General features: G+C 39.9%; 1 protein-coding gene across 4 annotated transcripts; it reads left to right on the forward strand.

Moving 5' to 3' along the window:
• Positions 1-552: 552 nt before the first annotated feature.
• On the forward strand, positions 553-25,145 carry Dmtn (transmembrane and coiled-coil domain 2 protein Dmtn). 4 transcript variants are annotated; one of them, XM_003736659.3, is made up of 10 exons: positions 553-1,211; positions 19,690-19,863; positions 22,294-22,992; positions 23,063-23,127; positions 23,194-23,705; positions 23,785-23,905; positions 23,966-24,070; positions 24,159-24,272; positions 24,341-24,516; positions 24,581-25,145. In XM_003736659.3, exons 2-10 carry the CDS (start codon positions 19,731-19,733, stop codon positions 24,705-24,707), a joined length of 2,052 nt encoding a protein of 683 aa, XP_003736707.2. In that variant the 5' UTR covers positions 553-1,211; positions 19,690-19,730; the 3' UTR covers positions 24,708-25,145. The 4 variants fall into 4 exon arrangements, with proteins under 4 accessions (XP_003736707.2, XP_033241821.1, XP_033241822.1 ...); XM_033385930.1 differs by lacking the exon at positions 553-1,211 and adding an exon at positions 21,143-21,256 and having other exon boundaries at positions 19,725-19,863; positions 22,000-22,992; XM_033385931.1 differs by lacking the exon at positions 553-1,211 and having other exon boundaries at positions 19,725-19,863; positions 22,000-22,992.

Genomic DNA, 25,145 nt, shown 5'->3' on the forward strand with positions numbered 1-25,145 from the left:
GATGTGGCAAGGCCAAGGTGTTGTGCGCATGGGGCTGCCAGACTGTCGGATTTTGGCCAGTTCCGCTTATCGCAAAAAAATATCAAAAATATATATCGATATATGTCGCCAGCAACATGAGTCAGCAAAAGGCTTTCCGTATATGATTGAAGGTATATTAAAGTGTCTACAATGTTGATTGTAGAAAAAGATGAAAATGGATCTAGAAGAAACAGTATTATTTTCCGCCGTTGTACTCAAGCTGCTTCACCTGTTTAAGTAGAATGGGGTTAAGCGGACTAAGTTCGTTTTTTCACTGGTATATTTCGGCGGGTCAGACGGTCATATTGCTGCTCATACTTGCCACGCAAAAATAAGTGGGGGAAATTTTATAAACTTCCCTTCATGGTATGTTAGACAAAACGGTGGATTTTACCTTGCATGCGTTTTATTTTCTGCGCCTTTTTGCCCGTTGTCCATACCCTCTTTTTCCTCAGCAATTTCCCCGCGAGGAAATTTTATAAACTTCCCTCCATGGTATGTTAGGAAAAGGGTGGATTATACCTTGCATGCGTTGCATTTTCTGGGCCTTTTTACTGTTGGCCATACCCTCTTTTTCTCATCTTTTTCCAATGCAAACATAAACAACTGTTTTTTCGCTTTCTCCACCACCTCATTCGTAAATTTTTTCTGGCGCCGCGAACAACAAATGGTAGTGACTTTTTCCGTTGATACTTTTGTTGATTTTTAGCGGCGCGTTCTTCGTTCCGTGTCGCGCATAAATAATAATCCTCAAAGAAAAGTAAAGTGCAACTAAATTAATTAATGATTTAAGTACAAAAAAAAATCGCGAGTCGCGCAAACGAGAAGAGGAAAACCAGTTTTCCCACCGTGCAATGCGCAGAGCCCCAGCGAAAGAAAAACGGGCCCAAAGGAGATGCTAAAGCAGGAAAAAAAATCTAGTGAAAAAAAGTTTTATTGTTGTTAACGCACACCAAAACAGGTCTCTCGCGGTATCTGTGGGTGTGTTTGTGTGTTCGTGTCCGTGTGCATTTGTTATTGTTAGTGCAGACAAGAGGAAGAGTGAAAAGAGGCATAAAAAAGGGCGTCGCAGTTTGCAGCAGCAGCCAAAAACTACACACACGAAAGAGGTGTGGAGGAGAGGAAGAGAAAAGAGAGAGAGAGTGAAAATAGCGGTAAAGCGTGGGGTAGCTGCAGCGGGCGGTTCAGAGGTGAGTGCGTGCCGAATATTGTTTATAGTTTCTTATTCAAGTGAGCGTTATGTGCATGCATATAGGTATATGTATTCATATGTGTATGTATGTATATGTGGGCCCCAAACTACAAAGCAAGAACAACTAAAACCACACCCACACATACTGCTATTGTCCGAACAGAGGGGAACACACGCACGTACCTGCAGCCCACGTATGCACGGGTGTGTATGTGTGTGTGTGTTATGCTTGACCAGGAGCGGGTTTTGGTCCAAGGGTAAAAGCACGTTTTGAATGCCCCCCCCCCCCCCCCCCACCCGCAATGAAGAGAGAGGAACGGCAGAACAAAACAATCAATCATTAGTCTTTCCGCTCCTGGACGTGTTTGTCCAGAGGCGGATTTGGATTTGGGCCATGGTCCATGCAGCGGATGGCAGCATGCTTCCTCTTTCCCTATTCAATATCGAATGATCGACAGAGGCTTGTCCAGGGGCGGTTTCTTCCATTCAGGTAGCAGCACAATGTTGGTCCCCTATAAGAAAGAAGACGCCGTAAAACGTATAATCAATCAGCAATTTGGTGGGCAAAGAGGGTAGCAGCCCCCATAAAGAGAGTAGAATATATGCTAATTGGTGATAAAGAAGATTATTTATTCCCCCTACCCTCATCTGGCTGTGTCCGCTCCTGGCAATCGACACGGATGGCCAAGCTTTCGCTGCTGCTGCTGCAGCGGGTCGACTGCACTTTGATTGCTTTTTGCTTCCCCTTCCCTCTGCATTCCACATCCCCACACCATCTGCATAGCACAATTAAAGTTAATAACAACTTCAATTCAATTCATAATAATAACAGAGAGAAAATGCGTTTTGTGGCATGTTAACAGAAGCAATAAGAAATCGGAGAAAAGAGCCTATGCACAAACAGAGAGTCTCTCCATCTCTTGCAGTCTCTGCTGTGCCCTCCCTCTCTCTCTGTTCATCAGCCGAAGTTCCTCTTGAAGAAAAGTTGTCTTTTCTTTTGATTGCTGCTTCTTCCTGTTTTTTTTTTTGTGATACCCTGTTGCACAGAGGGAGTACCCATAATAATGCATGCTAAAATAAAGCAAAAACAAATATTTAGTTTCTATTTATTACGATGATTTGGAGTGATATTTCTATAAATTTATCAAGCAGCATTACGATCGAATGATTGCAATCAACCTGTCTACACAGGGTATTCCATTGTCGACGGGCACTATAGAGAATAGAGAATATTTTTCCCTATTTTTGTTGTTGGTTGTTCGGCGACAGGCACGGTTGAATCTGCAGCAACAGCAACAGCAACAACAATTGCAATTGAATTAAATTTAACAGAAATGATAACTGTATGAATGAGTGAGTGAATGAAATGAATTGTCATATTCATCTCTCTCTCTCTCTGTTTTCGCTGTTGCCCTCTCGCACTCGCACTTTCATGTGTCCGATGGTAGGTTGGGGCTATGGCTATTTTTGGGGAGGAATCTCTGTGTTTAAATTATTTATTTAATTTTGTGTGCAGATCCAACAAGCCTCCCTCTTCCACTCGCTCGCTCGCCCACTAATCTCTGACAACTGATGATTTTATTTATGAGGGGGATTGCTATATACTACAGCCATGCATACATACATACATATGTATAGAATATATAACTGAAAAATATATTTTTCATTGAAAAATGCCTGCTCTCTTATGCTAAAATGTTTGTTTAATTTGCCTCGTGCATGGAGTAGCCTTCGGCTCTTCTAATTCTAATTCTCCCTCTCCCTGTCCCTGTCTCCTCGCTCTCTTCTGTTGCCCATCGAAAGTTTGTTGCCAACGGCGCCAAAAGCACTTACACACACGGAGCACCCGCACGCACACATTAGCGCACCTCAAGAATTTTTTGGAGAGGCCGAAGACCCAGCCAGCAGGTGACGTCAAAAGAGCGGCGGCCAGAGAGTGGGAGAGCGTGAGATTAGCCATTGTTATGCAGCTAGAGGGAGAAGGCTAGCTAGCGATTTGGCGGTGGTGTGGGATAGGGAAAAATGAGAGTCATTCAATCAATCAACAGTTAGCCAATGTTTTTAAATGAAATAAAGAAATAGAAGGGGAATTTATGCTCGCATGCTCGATGCTTAGAAAATTTTGAAATGGAAACGAACATTCCCTTCAGCAAAGAAATATCTAAAAATGCATATATTTTATTGATTTATTTAATAGTCTTATAATTCTATAAAACTCCAAGTAAGTGTCATACAGTCGCATAATTCAATTAAGTAATTGTCATATAGGGCCTTAACTAGGAAATACCCACCAAGGGAGGGGGGGCTGTCTTTGCTGTCAATCAGTGAATGATCTAAATTAATTTTCAATCAATAATTTTTCTGCCTCCTCTTTTCTTTTCCTACAAAACTCTTTCCATAAATTACCATTTTGACATGTGCCCCACTTCCAGTTTCATTTTCATTTTCTGTTTCTGTTTCTCTTTTAGCTTCCGTTTTACTCTCAGAGTTTCGAGTTTCAATCCCCCCCCCCCCCCCCCATTAAACTCTCAAAATACATTATTATGCAATATAATCAGAGCATAAAATACACGCAAATTATTTGCATATTTAATTAAAGCAAAACCAAAAAAAAAAGTAAAAAATTGGGATTTTCGTTTGCGTTTTATTTTGTTCTTGAACTTCTCGAACCTCTCGTTTTTGCATTACGCTTTGTTTTAGTCTTTCCCCCGAATTTCCCTGGCATTTTGTTTTGGGCGTGTGCCCAAAAGAGAAACAGAGAATGCGACAGAGAGAGAGAGAGGGGGAGAGTGGGAGCGGGGGAGCGGGCAGCACACGTGCTCCTCCTAGCAACAAGAGACCCTCGGCAAAACATTTCATTAAAATATTTTGTGCCATTCAGCTTGTTTTTTTATGGCTTCAGTAGTGGCCCATCGCTTAGGTCCTTTTTTGGTCAATATTACTAATTAAATTTTGTGGAATTTTGATGAAGGAAACCCTTTACAAGCCCCCCCCCCCCCCCCTTGCGGTGCACCCTTTTCATCGTTTATGAACATTTCCTATCGGATTTTAGATTAGATTCTCTCTTGGAAGCACCTCTAATCTTTCTGTTCAACATTTAATCATCGTAATTCGTTTGATTAGCAAAATGATGACTATTTCTTTATTTGAAACACTTTGAGGGAAGTGCATGCCATATTAAGTAGATTTCTGATGCTATTTCGGTTGGGCACATGCCTTATAAAGCTGCTTTTTCTTTGTATTTTATAGGAAATACGCAGAGGTCTTATTACGATGTGGAATTTCTTTGAGATTAGAGTTCATTAGCACATACAAAATGTGGCAGTTTTTGAGTGGTATTCGAATTCCAGATGATGTCAGGGTTTATAAGAGGATTTATTAGAGCTAATTGGAAAAGTATAAGGAAGTACAAGAGAAGAATATCAAAGAAAGTAATTCTTTACAATAATCTGGAAGCAGTTTCTATATATTTTTGTTCTTCTTTTGGGTTGGTAAAAGGTTCCAATGCGAAAATCATCTGGTTCTTATAGAATACCTCTTAAAAACAGCTGTTCTGGTTACGGAACTGGTTCCGGTACTGTAACTAGTTCCGGTTCCCCCTGGTTTCCTTATAAAACTTTCCCTATAATTGCCTTTCCTTTGATTGAATTTTCCTTTCTTTCTATATGCCTGTCTCTTCCCCCTCCCCCTCCCACTTCCTGCCTTTTCCCTCCCTTTCTCCCTCTTCTCTGCCATATGATGATGTCTACATATCAAATATTAAATTATTGATTGACAGACGACAAGCAGGTCTCAGCTCTTCCCCTTCTTCCTGCCAACAAGCGAAAGGTGAAAGTGAAAACTTTTGTCCCCTCTCTCTTTGTGTGTTTTTGTGTGCAAAAAACAATTTAACAATTTATGTGTAAATTCGTGCACAAACGGAAGTTGTTGAAAACTTTTGCACAACGAACGACCGAACGAACGAATGAATGAACCGCAGGGGGACTCCATCCCAATCCATTCCATCATCAGAGACAATATCATCAGAGAACAGTCACAACAATCAACTTTAGTGTTTTGCTGTGTGTTAACTTTTAAGGTCAGTGTCAAATACGTACGTATTTGGTCATCTCATCTAACCCAAGGGGGGGAAGGGGCGGTGGGGAGGGGAACACTGCTCTGGATCCCCATTTCGCTACTATATGACTCATATTCGCACTGGCAGAGGCGAAACTTGCCTAAAAACAATTTGTAGGAAGAACAAATACATAGAGATTCGGCTTTTTATGGTTCTTAAGTGCTTCAGAAGGGGTTGAGTCACTTGGGGGAAGAGTCATTCTCTAGGAAGAGTAAATGATCTAGATTCTAGATGCTCTGTAAAAGGAGCCTAAGGAATGTTCTTTGCTATAAAAGGTACTCCTTGGGTGGCGGTACTCTTCTTCATATGTTGCAGATTTGTTTTCCTTAACTCGGATTGTAATTATGAACTGATTTTGATGTTTTTTGGTAGAATGACAGATAGATACACCATAGAACGCCATACAAAATTTGAGCCATATATCTTTTAAAATATAGCTGCTGTGGACTGTGGGCTTTTTAATCTGATTTGAAAGATTTTTTCATATATAAGGGTAGAAAATGAATAGAATGAAAAAGAATTGACTTAATGCATTTCCTATAGGGAATTTCATTTTAAAAATCAAGACTCGAATGAATTTGGTAAAAATATATTTTTGAATATTCTAAATTCCATATTTTAATAAGAAAAAAATAAAAAATTAGAGTTCTAATTAAAAAGGTTTTTTTTTTATATATTTTGTTTTGTTTTTGAACCTAAAAAAAGTTGATATTTTTATCGATCAAGTGCTTAAAATTATTATTTTTGTAAATTTTATTTATATGTTTAATTAGATTTTTAAATGTATGTTAAATTATTTTCAGAATCTTAATGTTTTACATTATTTTAAAGTTTTATTATAAATGACTTTGAAAATTCATAGAAAACCATACAAAGTTTCAGCCATAAATCTCGTACAATAAGGGTCGTTAGAGCAGGTGTTTCTGGGGGGATAAAGCTATAATATATCTAGGAATAACCTGCATACTTACAACATTCCGAAGGACATTTCCACTGCCCTCAAAAGTTTTTAAAAAATCCCTATAAAAGATCCCTATCAACACAATAAGTTATTGTTGAAATCAAAAGCCAATACCTTTTTTGGGTACTACTAAAATGGAAATTCTTTTCAATGCCACAACAGTAGGTGTTTTTTTTTTGTTGGGTTTCTTGTTTTTGGAAGCTGCTGTCCGCCTACGAGAGAGCTCCATTTAATAGCCGGATTTTTTGTTGGGTGCCAGATATTTTTCATGCAAATCAAAAGTCAGCTCACTTTTCCTGCTCTTTGTTTTAATTTTAAGTGTGTTGGGAACAATTTAAATTCATCAAGCGAATCCACTCATGAATCATGAATCATGCTGGAAGGGGGTGAATAAGGGGGGCTGGGGAGGGGGAAGGGTGAGGAGGTGTGGCACCTCATGCCTCATGTGCCACACTTCCTTCTCGACAACAGAATCTCGTATTCGATGTTGTTCTACCGATTTCCAACTCTTTCTGGCTTCGTAACTCTCGTCACCCTCTGGCTTCTGGCTCTATTTATGTACAACATCTCTATCTCTATCTCCTTCTGGCTTGCTGGGCTTCGATAAACACGTTTTTTATACCCCCTAAGAGACGGGGTATGCTGATTTCAAAGAGGGATTTGTAAAGCAAAGAGAAGGAAGTATTTTTTACGAATACTTCAGGCAGTATATACCAAGAAATTGCGAAAATAGGAGCTCTAAAAGCTATAGTAATACGAAAGAACAGTCGAAAAAATATTTTAATAAATAATGCCCTGGAAAACCCTATTATTTCTTTCAAATTTAATCAAATATGATACAATATCTACCTCGGAAAAACTGTTAAATAAATACTGCAATGGAAAACCCTATTATTTCTTTAAAATTTAATCAAAATCGTATCCACATACAATACGATACAATATCTACCTATCGGTATTGGTTATTGGATTTTTTTTTGTAAGAAAAACTGTTGGAAAAAGTCCTAAAAACGATCGTTTCTTATGCTTTGATCTATTATATTTTATATTCTTAAATCTTAGCCCTAGAAGCTCTTTCTTTACGTCTTCCAGTCTTCAGAACGATGGAGATTTGAGGCTCCCATCTGGTTAAATTATTCCCCAAGAATTTCAATAGGGTATTCCTAATGTCCATTATTTTTATCAGCTTTTTCCTTTCTGGTTTTGTGGCTTTTTTTCCTTTGTTTACGCGACAAAAATCATACCAAAATGAGCATAAAATTCGAGTACAAGTACTGTATTTGTATTTGTCTCTATTTGTTATTGTTTTTTTGATTTTATGCCAAGTTTGCTTTTGGTTTTTTGCTTTGTTTTTCCTTTTGTTTTGCCTTGTTTTCCGGTTCTCATCGACACACTCCTTGGACGCGTTTCGGCGTCTCAGCATTTCATTTGTTGATTTGTTGATGTTTATTTTATTTGTTTTGCATTTTATTTATTCGTCTTATTGTTGTGCTTTTTTTTTGTGTTTGCTTTCTTGGTATTTGCATTTTAGTCATGCGAGCGATGGGGCGTCTGTATTTGCCTTCCTTTTTTGTTGTTGTTGGATTTTCTTACGTATTTCATGAGTTGTTTTTTTTTTCTTTGCTGTCAATTCATTGAACAACATTCGTTGTAAAAATGTTAAACAGGTTGATTGTATTCTCTGATCTCTGATTCAATGATTCACCGAATAATATTCAACAGAAAAGCGAATAAAAAGCAAGACAGAACAAAAATTGTCACCAGAAAAAATCGCATTAAATGCAAATAAATGATTGAAAAATTGTGCCAGAGATATCTCTATCTTTGTTTATTTTTTTTAAATGATTCGCAGGCTTATTTTTGTAGAAATTATTCAAAAGAAGGGAAAATATGGGGGGTTCTAGGAAAAGAATAAGAAAATATAGATCGATCGCCAAAAGAAGAAAGACCTTTCCTAGAAATATTTGATAGATTTCTTCTTGGAATTGGAGACTAAGAGCTCTAGAATCATCCCTTAATTTCCTTTAAATTTAAACCCCAAACTCCTCTCGCATTTCCTTATCGACTGCCCTGACATTTTCATCCATTTCCATCATTAATTTCATTTCATTTGGTTTTATTCATTACGAAACATTTAGGCAAAATAATTGCCAAACAAAAACGATGATTGTTTGCACATTTATGACGCGTATAATTGCTCAACAAAAAAGTTGGGGCCTGGGGGGAGGATGGGGGGATTATTTGCCACGCCCTTAAGCGTCGCGGTGTACATTTCGTCATATTTTGGGGGGGCAGGCAATCGACCGAACCGGAGGCTTAATTGACTTTTTCGGGGGGCTCTGCGGGTCAATAACATTTTCTGATTCAGCGGCAGAGATGGGGCACCCAGAGGGGATCGGAGAGAGAGAGAGCTGGTGGCTGGAGATCAAAAGGCGGGCCCCAGAGTTTGAGTGTTTTTATGGTGTCATTTGTCATATGAGAAAGATACATCTTTTGTCAGAGAGAGAGAGAGAGAGAGAGAGAGAGAGAGAGAGAGAGAGAGCTACCACACCTTTGGAGGTCAGAGAAAAGCTCTGAGATGTGGCATTCAGACGAAAATTTGTATCTTTTATTTCCGCCAAATAATTCAAACATAAATCGTATGCTCGAAAACCATTTCAAGAACACACCCATCAGCCCATCATCATCAGCCTTCACCTGATGCCAGAGGTCAAGGCTGTAGTTCGATAATCTTTAAATTTTATATAAACAAAAAGTGAAAAAGTGGCCGCAACACCCACGAAACCACACGGAACCACAGGGCCAAAAAGAGCAGCTGCTCGGAGGAAAACAGAGGAAAAAGCACGCACCACAGCAGCCACGAAAAAGTATCTTCTGGGGCAGAGTATCTCTAGAAAGTGGGACAAAGCAATTGCCTTAATAGTTGGACGGCAGAGAGCCACGGAACAACGGAAGAGATACGTAGGTAGAGAAAGACAGGAGGGGAGAAGACTGGTCAGCATTAGATAACTGTCATAAAGGTAATTACTCGTTTGGAGTGGGTTGTATCTACTACCTTTTTCTGCTGTAAACAAGTATCTCCTTTGCCCACTCACGTGGTTTTCCTTTGGCGAAGACTAGGCTTTTCTTGGAACACGAATTGGCCATCAAGAGAGAGAGGGCCCGAAGAGTGGGACGCGTTGACGCCTTTCTTATCTAGTGTCCACGCGAGAAGCCCACATATCGGACACCTGACATTAATCAGCCTCAGGTGTTGAGTCGGCTGAGCCCACAACAATAGCCCGAAAGACATTCATTGTTTTGTGGCTGAGACTTCCGATATACAGTATATATTCGTATATTTTTACAAAATTCGAATCACCTTTGAATCATCAGAAAAACGGAGAAAGAAACAAAACACAGTACAGAATGTAGGGAAATCTGATATCATTGTTTGCTTGCGAAAACTTGAGCTGATTCATGGATTCCCATATACTGGGTTCTGCAATCGTATCCCATCGTATCTCAAAGTCTAGCATTTTTCCTTTGCGGTCAAGCCATAAATCAATAAATAAACAATATATGTATTTGTTATTGGAGAACTTTAAAGATTGCGGGTGGGTAAAGATTGCAGAGTTTGTAGATCTTTTGGGATGATTTTAATCAATGTCTTGGGGACATAATGGTCTAATATTTTAGTCCTGTCTCCTACTGACTCTTTTCTTTATTTTTTACTGCCCTCTTTCTACCCCTTTTTCGATTTTTGGCTCCTTTTTCGCTTTTTGGCTCCTTTTTTATATTCCTATTCCTATTGGACCTCTTTATTTTGTCATTTTCTCTTCCTTTTGACTTTTTTTTCTATTCTTCATCTCTTATTTTTGCATATTTTTTTTAATATTTCTCTGCTCTGCTCTTTTCCTCTATTTTTTTTATTTTTCTGCCATTTTTTACTCCTCTTTTTGCCTCCTTTTTGTATTTTTCCGTAAAAAATAGCAGATGAATGCAGTTCTTGGGATCATCTTTTAAGGACTAGAAACAGTAGATATAGTGCAGGGTATTTACTGGGTATTTAGAGAGTATTCACTAGCTCTCTTTTGAATGAAACGCTAGTAAAATAGGAAATTAAATTACGTAAAAATTTGTTGCATAAAAGAAAACATTAACTAAAAAAAAAATAAACTGAATATTTAACAACCAAATCTTTTGCAATTTCATGCCTATCCATAGCCCCCCACGACACTCTTCACTCATCTACCATGACTTTATTACTTTTCTTCTCTTCCATATCTGCAAAAAACATATATGTAGTACTTTGTGTGTATCATAAAAATATGATCATTAGGCGCCTCATTATCTGGCGCTACCTGAGGGTAAATATTGCTCTTGCCAAAACGCTGGAAATCGCTGCCTGGAAACATCTATGGTCTGTGTTTACCTACGGTTTATGGAAGGGCGGAACGGCGTCTCTCCCGGGAAAAACGCAAATTCATTTAGGCGGTAATTAAAGATGGAAAGAGCAAGAGATACTAAGAGGGAGAGAGAGTGAATGTCTCATAAATCACATTTTTATCTTTGTGTTTTATGGTTTGCTGATTCATTTGGAGAGATTCATTGGAGCTTGGAGATTTCTGCTCATTCATGCTAATATACATAAGTGTGGGCAACATTCTTTGAAGTCGAAGCAGCATGTGTCTTGATTCCCTTGAAGACATTGTTAACTGTGGAGATCGGAGATGTCTAAGCAACATGTTTTCCGTCTTCTATGCATCATCTTTGGGCACATGCTAAAGTTGGCAGCATGTCTTTAGGTCTTAGGAACATGTTTCCTGTGGAGGCTGGAGTTTTTACCTGTTGAAATTTAAGACTAGGATTTGAGCAAGAGCTTTAAAGCACTGGCCATGAGTCGTATGAGTCTTAAGAACATGTTGGAGCATCTTCAGCAGCATCTTTGGGGCTTTTACTTAAGTATATTTAAAGACTCGTATTTTTATGTGCTTTAGAAACATTTTGCTAGATTGTTTAAAGGTCTAAATGGAAATGATTTCCTTCCTCTATCGTTATCTTATCTAAAGTTTACCTTTAGTTTACTCACGTGTAACCTGTAACCCACTAATTATGATAGATAACGAAGGAACGAATGAAAGAACGAAAGAAATGCCCTCGTTTGCACTCGGAATTTGTACATATTCGTATTCGTAGCGTATCTTCTTCCTATATGCCACATTCCAATCGAATAGATACTTGAACCGCACCTGTGACTGATTGATTGATAAGTGAGATTTGTTTGTAATTAAAATACCATTGCAAAATGTTGATATCTTTGGGGTTGAATGCGGTGCAAAAACAGAAATAGATCTTACGATGGCGAGGGTATACATAGGTATTGTATTTTGCATATCGAACAGCAGATTAGATTATATGTCAGAAAATAGGGAATAAGGGGGATACTATAGAAGGAAAATGGTTTCCTTGCGAGGGTAGAAGATTTAGCTGCTTTTATTTATATTTATTTCTTTTTATTAAAAATTGTTTTTGTGAATTGGTTTTTATGTGTTTTTATTTATAAATTTGGTATTTATATTTTATTCATGTTCCTTCCTTTTTATTTATAACTATTTTTTTATTCATATTTTTTCTTTTATTTTTTTTTTTACTAATTTCTTTGTATTTATATTTGTTTTTTTTTTTATTTATATTTGTTTTTTTTTATTTATATTTATTTTTGTTTGTTTTATTTTTTTATTTATTTTATTTTATTTATTTAGTATTTATTTATGAATTAATATTATATTAACAATTATCTAATAAGGATAGAGTAAAATATTAACAAAAAGAAAACATTTTTCTAAAGTTTAACGATTTAAAGATATTGGAAAATATTACCGTCAATTATTGTAAGGGATATTTCAGGGTAGTGGAGGGGTTTTTTTTTTGGTTCCCTATAGTTTCTCTTTGCATTTGCCAACGTTTTCCTTATTTTCCTATTTTTTTTTAGCCATATACTAGTACCGTAGCTAATACCTTTTTTTCTGGGTTGTAATATAGTTTTTCTTTGGTTTTCCTTTGGCTTTTTGTCTGTGGTTTGTGCTTCTGTCTGTCGTTTCGTTGCGGTTTTCTGTTTGGCTGTCGTCGATTATGACAGCTTTTCGCTGCTCGTGCGCTCGGCGCTTATCTCTGAAAATGGAAACAAATGAAATGTTGCGCAACTTTTTCGTGTGTATTTTTTTGTTCGCGTCGCGCCGTGAATCACAATGAACGATGATATTTTACCCCTCCCCCCCTTTCGTACTTGACACCAGGTGCACTACCTCCCTCTCTCTTCGCATATCTCTTGTTGTTTCGCACTCTGTTGCCACATCCATGCCTCCCCCCGCGGTCTTTGCCGCTGTGCCACCCTCACCCTCTCTGCCCCACCCTCCTCTCGCTGCCCCGCCCTCCTCTCTCTGCCCCTCTCTCGTTGCAAATGAGAACAAAGTTGTCAGAGAGACCCCAATAAAGTGCTGCCTCTCTCTCTCTCTCTCTGCGACATTTTGCAGGCAGCTATCACTCCTCCGTCTTCGGCCCCTCCGTCTCCTCCCCTCTGCCGTTTCGTTACAGCAAAAACAAAACTCGCTCTTTTTTTAACAACAATTTAAACACCTGCAACAATAAACCACTAGGCAGAAACAAGCGCTGTGGCAACACAAGCAACAAATTTTGACAAGAAATTAAGGTTAACTCTTTTTGGTAGCCGAAGCTTTAGATACCCTTTAAAGATCAATTTCTTAAGGAATAAAAAGCATTAGTTACCCTCTGGGAACTCCGGGAACCCTCTAGATCCGTCTTCTTTTGAAGGAAAAAAGCTGTGGATAACCTATGAGATTTCCTAAAATAAAATGAGCCTGGATCACTCTTCAAAGATTGATTTCTTCCCTGAAAAGAGCCATTAGATATGCCAAAAAAACGCTTTGGGAATGGAAGAAAGATAGCCTTCAAAAAAGTTATTGAGAATAGAGGAAAATTACTCTTTAAAGATCGATTTTTAATTAGCGAAAAACCCCTTTAAAGATCGATGGGAACCCCAAGAAAGATATCTTGAAAGGTTTATTGGGGAATAGAAGAAGGATACCCTTTAAAGATGGTTTTGGTACTGGAAGAAGAGGACCCTTAAAGATTGGGATTGAAACCCAATGAACAAAACCCTTTAAAGATCAATGGCAAACCGAAAAAGGGTACTCTATAAAGTTTCATAGGGGAATAGAATGAAAGATACCCTCTAAAGATCGCTTTGGTACTTAAAGAAGAATACCCTTAAAGATTTCGATTGAAACCCAATGAAGGAAACCCTTCAAAGATTGATTGAAACCTAAAAAAGATAAACTTTTGAGAAGGTACATACAGACCCTTTAGTACCCTCTTAATGCCCTCTCTTTAGTGGGGTTGGCGGGGTTAAAGTGCATTTGGCCCCACACATCATGCGCCTGTTGTTAAAATGTTGAGGTGATAATGACCCCTCCACCCCCCTCCCCCCCTCCCATACACACCCCCCACACACCGTAAAAAACATTCAAAAATCTTTCCACTTTGCTTGTGTTTTCTTTTTCGCTTTTATTGTTTTTGTTGTGTGTTTTTATTGTTATTTTGTTAAGAAAACTTTGCAAAGTTTTCATTTTTCCCCGCCATCAACAAAGCGCAAGTTCAATGGATGTTCCAGAGCCAAGCCAAGCCCTGACCTGGCCAACAGTTATGCTGTTGGTTTTGGCCCGTTTTGTATCTCTGAAGTACGTATTTCTTACATAAGCCATGAAGCGAATGAACGGGGGAGAACAGTGTGAAAAGGTGTGAAGAGAGTGGAGAGGGAGGGACGCTAAAGTGGAGGGAAAACTAGGAAAAGGGGAATACAATGAGGGAAATCGAAAGTAGGGTACTTAAGATAGATAAATGGGGAGCTAGAGAATAAATTGAGTTTCGTAGGGTACAATGGAATGGAAGGGAAGATTTTTAAAGAAAATAAGGGATTATTTTTATAGAAAATTTCGTTAAAAATTCTATGGAATATGAGTGAAATTTAGAGAAGACTTTTGATAGAAAGATAGATAGATTGATGTCCAGTAATTTAGGAAGATTTAGGAAGTTTTCTTTAAACGATTCAGAGGAAGTTTTTACACAAAAAAGAGACGACAATTGTGTGGAAGAATTCGAGTTTTAGATCTACAGAGAATGTAGACTTTTGATGGATAGAAAGAGATTTTAAAAGACTGATTATGATAAGCCTATTACCAAAATCCCCACTTAAGACAGTTCCATCGTAAAGATACTTCGATTGTCGAGGGTAATCCCTAGATTGTGGCCCTACCAAATCTATAATCCTTATAATAATTAAAAAAGTGGTATTTCCCATAAATTAAGCCTTGAAATAATTACATTTCCGCGCATGACATGATTTCAGAATGTAATTGGCAAATGTATGATAATTATTCCTCTTGATTTCCAAAGATAAGATCGTCTGGAATGCCCCAGAGCTAAGATCGTTTTGAATTCTTGAGTCTTGAACTCAATTAAAACTGGGAGACGTAGACCCAGAAGCGTCTGGGCTCATGAGATCATTCGAAATTCAAATGCAAATCGACTCCAGAGAGACAGGCGAGTGCCTCTAGAATATGTTGTGTTTTGTCGTCTATAAAAAGCATTTCCACACACAGCCATATTATTGCTAATGATAGAATTACGACTTATGGGCGAAGATGGAAGAAGCAGGCGAACTGGAGGAGGAATGAGAGTGGGAGGAAAGGCAGTGGGTGGCGGGTGGTGGGAGGTGGGAGGCGGGCATATAATGGGCACCCAATGGAAATGCAAAATGAGACTGTAATTATTTGCTGACTGAATGACAGTCTGGGACTGTCTGTCGCTGTCTGTTGCTCAGACTTATAATTTAATGCGGTTCTTTATATTTATAATCCAAGCGTGGTGACCTTCACAGATGATAACCAGCCGGCGGGGCGGTAATGGGCGGTATAAGAGGTAGAACTAAGGGAGTCGATGCATGGGAGGTATCCCATGAAAGGTGGTCTCCGATGGTAGTTCGGTGAAAGGAAGGCCCTGCTCAAAGGTCGAAGGTAAGAGGAAGGCATGGCCACATGTTGCATGGCCCGTAAATGACTATCTTTGTATCTGTTGTCGTGCCGGGCAACGTTGCCGCATTTCATTCTGTGAGTCATTCGGTAAATTGTTTTCTTTTGTGCATAATTGAGGTCGGGGTCTATTCTGTTCTATCTTTTGATAAATTATCTCCCTCTCTCTGGACTTTGAGCTCCACTACTCTTATGGGCAACAAATGCGGAAGTGCACTTGATATTGTGGATCCGTGAGATGGGGGAATAGACTAGTGATAACAGTCGACCCCCATTTATGCTGATAGTGCTTATACGTAAATGTAGAGCTGACGATGACGAAGAGTGCTTTTTTTCAGAGCTGCTTATCACGAGACTTTTGCGACTTGAAAGTGTAGATCTTCATATAGCGAAATCCGAACCCAAAACAGAGATAAGTCTACAAAGAGAGAGAGAGAGAGAGAGAGAGGGGGGGAGAGAGGGAGAGTTTAGCTCGTGCCGATGTCAATGACCCTGAAAAACAGCTTTTGTTGAAATGCACCTTGCACCACAATTATTTCTGATGTATTTCTGTGAATGCCCTCTAATTAAATAAAAATGGTGGTTTAAGCCTTAAAATAATTTAATTAATTTTCAATTTATTTTTAAACTTGAGAGCAACATCTGTTAGAGGCGCATTTAGATCGGATTTATTTTAAATTGAATTAAAATTTGATTAAAATATATGTACCTCTTTTTTCTTTAATTTCTTTCTTTCTATTTCTTTAATTTTCTATTTAATTTTCCATTTAATTTTAAATTTGAGAGCAACACCTTTTAGAGCCACATTTAGATCAGATTTCTTTTATTTTGAATTAAAACTTAATTTAAATATATAAATTTTTGTTTGTTTGCCTACAAATGGGTATTTCCTTAAATTTAATTTCCTATTTAATTTTACATTTATTTTTAAATTTGAGAGCAACACCTTTTAGAGCCACATTTCGATTAGATTTATTTAATTTTTAATAAAAATTTGATTCAATTTGTTTTTATTTGGCCTACAAAAGGGTATTTCTTTAGTCGTTATGCCTGGGTTTTGTTATTTTTATGGTTTTTGTTTTTGTTTAAATATCACTCCACGAAGCAGGGGAAGAAAGCGATTGAGACGAAAACAAAATACATAAAAACAACAACAACAAAGAAGGTTACAAAATAAACGTTGATTAAAATTCCGGACAAACAAAAAACCGAAACGAAATGAGACGAAACGAAAGCCCGAAGAAAGGGGAACAAAGAAAAATGATTATGCTCGGGAGAAAGAGTAAGCGAAAAAAAAGAGCATAGTATTCCCCTCCCCACCCCTTCCCTTATCTCTTACCTCCTTCCGCACTCTTCCTTCCCTCTCCGTTATCCTTCTTCCTCTTTCTTTGGCCTTCCTCTCTGCTTATCTGCGCTTTCCCCCCTGCTTATCTACGCTTCCCTCCCTCCCCTCGGCTCTGTGCTGCGGCGCAGTCAAGTGCAGATGAGCATTTGGGTTGAAAGCGCACTGGCCTGGAGGGGCGGAGGGGAGGGGGGGGGGGAGGAGCAAGCAGCGGCGGCGACGCACGACAGGCAAAGTCCATCTTTATTGGAGATGGGAGCGTGACTATCGGTGGATTTTGAAGAACGAAGCGATCGACTGCGGCGACTTTTTGATGTAAAATTTATCATCGAAGAGCAGTTTGGGATCCCAGATCGATAATATCGGTATACCCTATGGGATGATCAGTTTTAATGAGACATTTTGGTACCCCTTTTCATGTTGTTCTCTCGCAGATAAGACTTTCATATTCAGGAAGGCCATATTCTAGGAGGGAGTAAAGATACTCTTACTAGACCCATTAAATATTCTATATTCTATTCTCCCTCAGATTATATTTATATGGTAAATTTTAGTGCTTTTTCCAGTGCCGATAGCACTGATCACGCCGGCCCATGGCTACCATCTCCAAGTATTATCTCCTTCTCTCTCTGCCGCTTGGAACGGAATGGAATGGGCTTACAAGGCATACAATTACAGTACCGCAAAAGAGCCCCTCTTTCCCTCTCTCTCTCTCTCCCTATCGCTTTGTATGCGTATGCTTATGCGATTGTCAGTCTGTGAGCTTCAAGGGATTTACCAAACGGAAAATTACCCGAAAAAAATGTAAACGAAAGTGAAAAGAAACGAGGAGGGGTGGCAGCAGGCAGGGGCAGGGGAACGTGGTGTGGATGTTCCTCTCTCAATTGATTTTCTCAACTGAAGTTACAATGGGGTAGGTCTCCGGTCTCTTCGGTATGCAAATGGGTGTGAAAGTGAAAGATAAAGTCGCATTAAAGCTGATTAGTGCTTGAGGCATTCTTCAGCATCGTGCGAGTACTTCTTCAACAAAGATTATCAGAGGATTAACTTTTGAAAGGGGATTACATTCAATGGAACTGGAGATATTTTCTGCTAAAATATGAGCTATTTTTGCTGGAAATATGAGAAGGGTTTTTGGGATTAGTTGGGGTTTAATGAAAGACTACACAATACCTTTACCCAGATGTTGAATGAGGGACCAAAAAGGTGTTCTATGGCGGGTTACGGCCTGCTCGTCTTCGCTCCAGAATCCTGCAACGTAGGATCTTTCGGTCTACAAATTTGCACCAACAAATTTCACAGTCTTTGGGGACCCGCAAAAGTCGGTACCCTTTCACAAGCGAATGATTCTAAACGGAATGCCCAATAGTGCAACAAACAAATTGTATGTCTTGTGCATGACTAAGGCCAAGAAAGGGATTATATCCTGTACATATTGAGTACATTAGATTCATGCCATGACATGTTCATGACAAAACAAAGCGTTTACCATCTCCTAACGTATGTATGTATAATATGGTCTATATATCCCTGATCAGCTTCAATATCTTTAGTTTTTTTCATGCCTCATCAAACTGCGAAATCTTGTAGCATCCACTCTTTTAAAGATACAAGAAAACGGCAAATTCAGGAACCTCAATAATGATATTTTCTACTAGACTTCTAAAAAGGGCTACAATCGGTTGATTATTGTAGTCAGAATTAAGATTTGGTTTGGAAATTCCTACATTTCCCAAGACGTTTCTTAGTGAACATTTTCAAGAACCGGAACATGTACGGAATCCTCCGCACGGCACTCTAATTGCTGCCCCTCCCCCCCCTGCTGAGGCCCAGAGGTGTTACATCGCTGAAGGCGGCGCGGCGTTGGTTTATTAATAACACAATTTTGTGTCTGTATAATGTTTGTATAAATGTTTATAGTCGGGTAAACAATTGTTATCATTGTGTGCCACAACCCTGATGATGATGTGTCCTCCACCTCTGACTCCGACTGCCTCTCCCCTGACTGTCTCTCCTGTCTGTTCCCCTGACTGTCTGCACCTCTGACTGCTATAAAACATCCATTGGCATGCCGCTCAGGGCACTTGAGTTCTACAAAATTCGTATGTACAGCAGTCGGAGGAGGCCACATAATCGATCTATATAAGGTGTTCTCCCGTTCTGATACTATGGCGGCTACTGGGCATACAGAGAGAGAGAGAGAAAGAGAGATTGTTTTTACCATTATCTCTAATAAATTGACACCATATCAGGTTTATAAAAAAACAAAACATACGAACATGCACTGAACGACAAAGGGGGTAATATAAACTTTGAGAGTTAATGGTAGCCAAAAAAAATTTGGAAAATGTCTTCTTTTGAGTGTAGGATCGTATTTGAAATTATCCCAAAAAACTATATATTTGTATGCCTTTCAAGAAAATTATATTTTGAGCTATTTCGAGATGGTTTTTACCTTCAAAATTCTAAAATAAGGAAGAAAGAATCATTATTATAATCGAATAATCTTAGATCTAACCACTTTTATCCCCTTCCTTTAGAAAAATATAGATTGTTCCTACACGGAACCCGAAATACCTATAAATGTTCACATTTTCTCCAAACATTCCTCTAGATGGAATCCCAAAAACACTTGAATTTATGGCTTTTGGTGGCTTGTTGTATTTACAAGAAAATATTTGGAATATTTTACACCATATAATCGGATGGTTTTCATCATCGAACACCCGCTAAACAATGCCAAAAATGTATATAATTTTTTTTTTTTTGCATAATTAAACGTGCTCCAGTTTTCGTATTATTCGTATTTCACTTATTTATAGCTGCGATTGTGGATTGGATTATCAGTTGAATGCTTGGCGAGTTGAATCACCTTTGGACTTTGTGTTCCGTAGCCTATAAATACATATAACAAATGATTGGAATATTATAATTAATTCTTTGCCTTGGGTTTTCTTTTATTCGTAGAGTGTGACTGATCTACCATTGAATGGCAACAAGATGCAATAATGGACTCAACGCCTAATGCGGTGCCAAGTCGGGATCTGTTAACCTTACAGCCACTGCGTCCAACACGGGGCTCGAGTACGAATCTACGCGCCAGTCGCAGTCCATCCGCCAGTCGCAGCACCGCAGAACAAAGTAAATTATTAATCAAGGAACCATTTACCAATCTTTAGGGAGGAGTAGTACCCTTGCATCCTCTATGTATCCGTCCATCTTAAGGGAGGAGTAGTACCCTGCCATCCTCTATGTATCTGTATATCTATAGGGAGGAGTAGTACCCTTCCATCCTCTATGTATCCGTCCATCTTTAGGGAGGAGTAGTACCCTATCTCCTATGCTTTTCGCAGCCTCATAATCGCTTTGATTGGCGCGTGTCTTAATGCTGGAGCTTCCTCTTTCCTTCAGCATCTTATCGTCTGGGTCTCACTCGTTTAATGGGTATTCATGATTAGGTCTGGGGCTTTCAATCTTGTTTCTAACTAGGGAATAATGTTGTTATCAGTGGGATGCTGCTGCTGATTCAATTAGTATTTCCGGCTATTAAGTCTGCAGTCAGCGAGGAGGGGAAAAAGATAGAAAACTGTCTGCAAATATGGGATTCTGAATGAAATTTGAGATTAAAGATGGAGCTTGAGTGCGGGTTTTTAATGGTTAAAGAAAAGATGCGAGTGCATATCAAAGATTCCTTTTAAATGGCTTACAATACTCTACTGTGTTGCGGGCTATAACATTTCTTTAGTGTTTTATTTATGAAAAGATACTTAAACGTTTTTGAAAAGAAGCTTTGTGAATAATAAGGCTTAAGATGCCAAAGTTAGGCTGTGATTCACATATTAATTAAGTTTAAGTGAATTATTCTGCCCGTACCGATACTTAAATATTTATATGTGTAGCAATACCAAAGAAGAAACCTTTAAATACCATTTTATACAGATTAAAACGCATCCCATATCAATTATAGCAATGGGCTTTTAGTCAGGGGGGCGGAAAAAACAAAGCAAAAAAACAACTTTCCCCTCCACAAATTGTTATTTTTTTTGGGGCATCTGTGATGCTTTCAATTTATGCTCCAGATATCAATGATGACTCATCTGCAAAGCAACCCCCAGGCACCCATCTACCCTCCCTTAGAAATCCGCCAGCCCCGAGCTTCTGCGTATTGCAGCAATCAGCTTTCCACAGGGCCACATTTTTGCAAATCCACAAAAATTTAGCCTGCTTTTGTGCGCTTAAGATAATTGTTGAAAAAAGTAAAGCCTGCTTTTGTGTGCTTGCTATTATCATTGATTGTTGATTGCTTATATTTTGTATATATTTTGTCTCTAACCATTTGTTTTCCTATTTTACTTTTCACACACATTTACATATATTTTTCTTTGTTTTTTCTCTCTTCCTTTATTTACCTTTTCTTCAGCTTTTGTAACCGTTTGAATGTCAATTGTGCTGTAGCCTGCATACCCACACACACACACACAAGCCACAACAAAATAGAATCTCGAATTTCCATCGCAATAAATCATTAATAAATGTAGGTATATAATCATTTCAGATATAGTCTTAGCTTTATGTTAAATCATACATTAAAAAACGCAAACATTTATGTATTTCTACAGCGAGTTTTCATTAAAATTAAGTAAAAAATATGCTCTTTATTGTGATATTTCTTCAGTATATCGTATTTTGGAAATGCAATAATTTTTTTAATGCGGAATACTATAAATACGATATTTCGTTACTAAATCGATTGAATCTATATTTTGTCAATTTATTCTCCTTAAAATTAATAGTTTTTCTTGTATTTTCACTTTTGCTATTCCCAATTATCGAGTGTTCATTGTGCCTGCCTTTTCTTGTTTGTTTTCGTTGAATTCTTTGGCATGCACGCGATTAAAAACGCTATTAAAACGCTTGGCGCTGTTCTCTTCCTCTCTCCATTTGTCTTCTCTTTCTGCTATCTGGCTTATGCTCTCTCTCGCACGCGCGCAGACCATGCGGACGGGTCTCAGTGTCAATCATTCATGTAGGTGAAGACATAACTCACTGGAAAAGCACACGCACACAGCCATCAACAGTCGCCCTCGGCCGAGCCATCAACACTCTCCTCTCTGCCCATCACTCACACTCGCTTCCCTGCCCAATGCAACCATTACTCACACAATCACTCACTCACCCTCTCCCGCTCTCACATCACATAACGCTTCATACTCATACACTATTTCTCTCACTCATACGCTCTCTCTCTCTCTCTCTCTCTCTTTGTATCGCACACAGCATTCACCAACAGCAACAGCAGCTCTTGCACTTGCACACTCTCTCTAACACCCGCCCTGCCACCCACCACCCACCACCGCCCTCTCATTTACACACTCACACAGCGGATGACACTGCTTTCATTTTAAGCCGGCGCCTATGTGCATGCAACACATTTTTCCCAGCTGCGGCGAGCCTCGCGCGATCTTATCATTCACAAAAGAACAGTCAGAAATAGGAATAGAAATAGAAATAGAAAAAATAGCAATAACCCCATCACTCGTACCGTTTTTTCTATGCGCCACAATTTACCAGTGTCCAGGGAGCGGGCCAGCGAGGCAGCGGCAGCCACACAAACAGCAGCGGCAGCGTCAGGAGGTGCATCAGCAGCAGCAGCAGCAGCAGCAGGAGCATCAACTTCTGGAGGACCAGCAGCAGCAGCAGCCACAACGACTACGACAGTAGGAGCAGCAGCAGCAGCAGCGGCCAGCACTTCCGGTCCCGCTTCGGGGAACACCAATAGCAATTCTTCGGCCTCCTCCAGCACAGTGGCAGCTGCACAGGCGGCTGTCTACAGCGGCGGCAACACGGTGACCGGCAGTCTGGGCAGCGGTGGGGTGGCGGCACGTGGCTTCCGCAGCCACAGCCCCACCCACCGGCGAAGGAGTCGCGAGAGGCAGCGTCGGACCCATGGCTCGGATCAGGGCGGCCTCCTGGCCTACAGCGGCCTTGTGGGCGTCAATGATATGAATGATTTTGGAGGTGTGGTGGGCGGCGGAACCCAGGGAGGCGGCGGTGGCGGGAGTGCTGGCACAGGCAGTGGACTAGAGGATTCCCGATTGTCCGGCAACGAGGACTACTATTCATCATTCGTGTCGGATGAGTTTGACAGCAGCAAAAGACCGCGGAGATGCACCCACGAGAGGAGCTCCAGTGTCCAGGCCATCGATCGTTTGAACACGAAAATCCAATGCACCAAGGAGTCAATACGACAAGAGCAAACTGCCAGAGATGGTGAGAGAGAGAGAGGCGGAAAGGTGCCTTAAAGGCACAGAAAGTTTATATAGTATCTATTCCCTTTCAGATAACGTCAATGAATATCTAAAGCTAGCAGCCAGCGCCGACAAACAGCAGCTGCAGCGCATCAAGGTACGAGTCCCGGCAGTCTCTTCGAGGAAAGTCCCCCCACATTAATTTACCCTTCTTTTGCCACAGGCTGTCTTCGAAAAGAAGAACCAAAAGAGCGCACACAGCATCTCGCAGCTGCAGAAGAAGCTCGATAACTATACGAAACGAGCCAAGGATCTGCAGAACCATCAATACCAGACCAAGAGCCAGCATCGACAGCCGCGCGAGGTCCTGCGCGACGTGGGCCAGGGGCTGAGGAACGTGGGTGGCAACATACGCGACGGCATCACCGGGTTCTCTGGCTCTGTGATGTCCAAGCCGCGAGAGTTTGCCCATCTCATCAAGAACAAGTTTGGCAGCGCCGACAACATCAATCAGATGAGCGATGCCGAGCTGCAGGGCATGCAGGCGGCCAATGCCGCCGATGTACTGGCAGCCAACGAAAGACTGCAGCAGCAGGTGCCAGGTGCAGGAACCTCCACAGGATCGGGTGGCGGCGGTCACAATAATAATACGGGAACCGGCAGCGGCACAGGGAAATTCAACAGCGACAATGGCAGTGAATGCAGCAGCGTGACGAGTGAGAGTATACCAGCGGGGTAAGCTTATTGCCTGGGGGGGCATGGGATCCCTTTGCAACATGGAATACTTAACGAGGGCTCTCTTTCGTTGTTGCAGCTCTGGCAAGAGCCAATCTGGTGCCAGCCAATATCACATAGTCCTCAAGACACTCCTCACAGAGCTGGCCGAACGCAAGGCAGAGAATGAGAAGCTCAAGGAGCGCATGGAAAGGCTAGAGGTACGCGCCCTCTTTTCTTTTCCCTCTCTGGACTTGCATTAATTCTTCATCTATCCACAGACAAGCCAAAAGGAATTTAATAACCTGACAGCCACACTCGAAAGTGAACGATATCGTGCCGAGGGACTCGAAGAGCAAATCAATGACTTGACGGAATTACATCAGGTTTGTAGGACACGAGACGGTGCCTTTCCTTTCCCCTTTTGGCACGGTTCCAAAAATAAATATGGCCCTTTGTTTTATCCTTTTGCAGAATGAAATTGAGAATCTAAAGCAAACGATTGCCGACATGGAGGAGAAAGTACAATACCAAAGCGATGAAAGACTACGTGATGTCAACGAAGTGCTTGAGAATTGTCAAACGAGGGTAAGCCCCTAGAGCAAAAGGAGAACAGACTCATATTCACATTCATATTCATGTAATCCCTCTCGCAGATATCCAAAATGGAGCACATGTCACAGCAACAATATGTCACCGTTGAGGGCATTGATAATTCGAATGCCAGGGCCTTGGTTGTGAAACTCATCAATGTGGTATTAACGGTATTACAGGTGGTACTCCTACTAGTGGCCACAGCAGCGGGCATTATAATGCCATTTCTTAAAACAAGGTATGGGGTTTTTGCAGTAAACAATTTAAAGGTGGAAAACTAATTGAAATTTTGTTGGTTATAGGGTACGCGTTTTGACCACATTTCTATCGATTTTCTTTGTCATCTTTGTGATACGTCAATGGCCCGATGTGCAGGATATTGGTTCCGGTCTGGTGCGGCATCTCAAGCAATCGCTTGTGGTCAAGTGAAGCGGAATTCCCATGCAACCCATAAAACATTATGTTTCTTTAGTTATAAGTTCTTAAAAGTGCTGCATATTCTGTCTTTTTTTTTGTACATAGCTTTGTCGACATTTTTAAAACTGAAAATTGTATCAATTATCCCACAAAAAACACTCATTCACATTCACATACACACTCACATGAAATCTGTACAAATCATACATTATATATCCCATATATATCATCAGATCAGATCGGACATCTCCCCTACACTCTCTCTCTAGAAAAATTGTAATAATATCTTCGAAAAGTGCTGATTACTCAACTAAAATCTGAATGGAATGAATGAATATACATGCTGTTTAATGTATACTCCTACGATATGTGTAATGATATAAACTATATATGCTATAAAATAACTCTTATATAATATAAAGTGAAAAACGTTTGTATAAATCCCGTGAA

Source organism: Drosophila pseudoobscura, chromosome 2, assembly GCF_009870125.1.
Source record: "Drosophila pseudoobscura strain MV-25-SWS-2005 chromosome 2, UCI_Dpse_MV25, whole genome shotgun sequence".
Classification (NCBI taxonomy): domain Eukaryota; kingdom Metazoa; phylum Arthropoda; class Insecta; order Diptera; family Drosophilidae; genus Drosophila; species Drosophila pseudoobscura.

Coding starts and splice junctions, on each gene's coding strand:
- Dmtn (XM_003736659.3), top strand. CDS start 19,731: ATGGACTCAACGCCTAATGCGGTGCCAAGTCGGGATCTGTTAACCTTA. Junction 24,071..24,158: donor ACTTGACGGAATTACATCAG/GTTTGTAGGACA, acceptor ATCCTTTTGCAG/AATGAAATTGAGAATCTAAA. Junction 24,273..24,340: donor TTGAGAATTGTCAAACGAGG/GTAAGCCCCTAG, acceptor TCCCTCTCGCAG/ATATCCAAAATGGAGCACAT.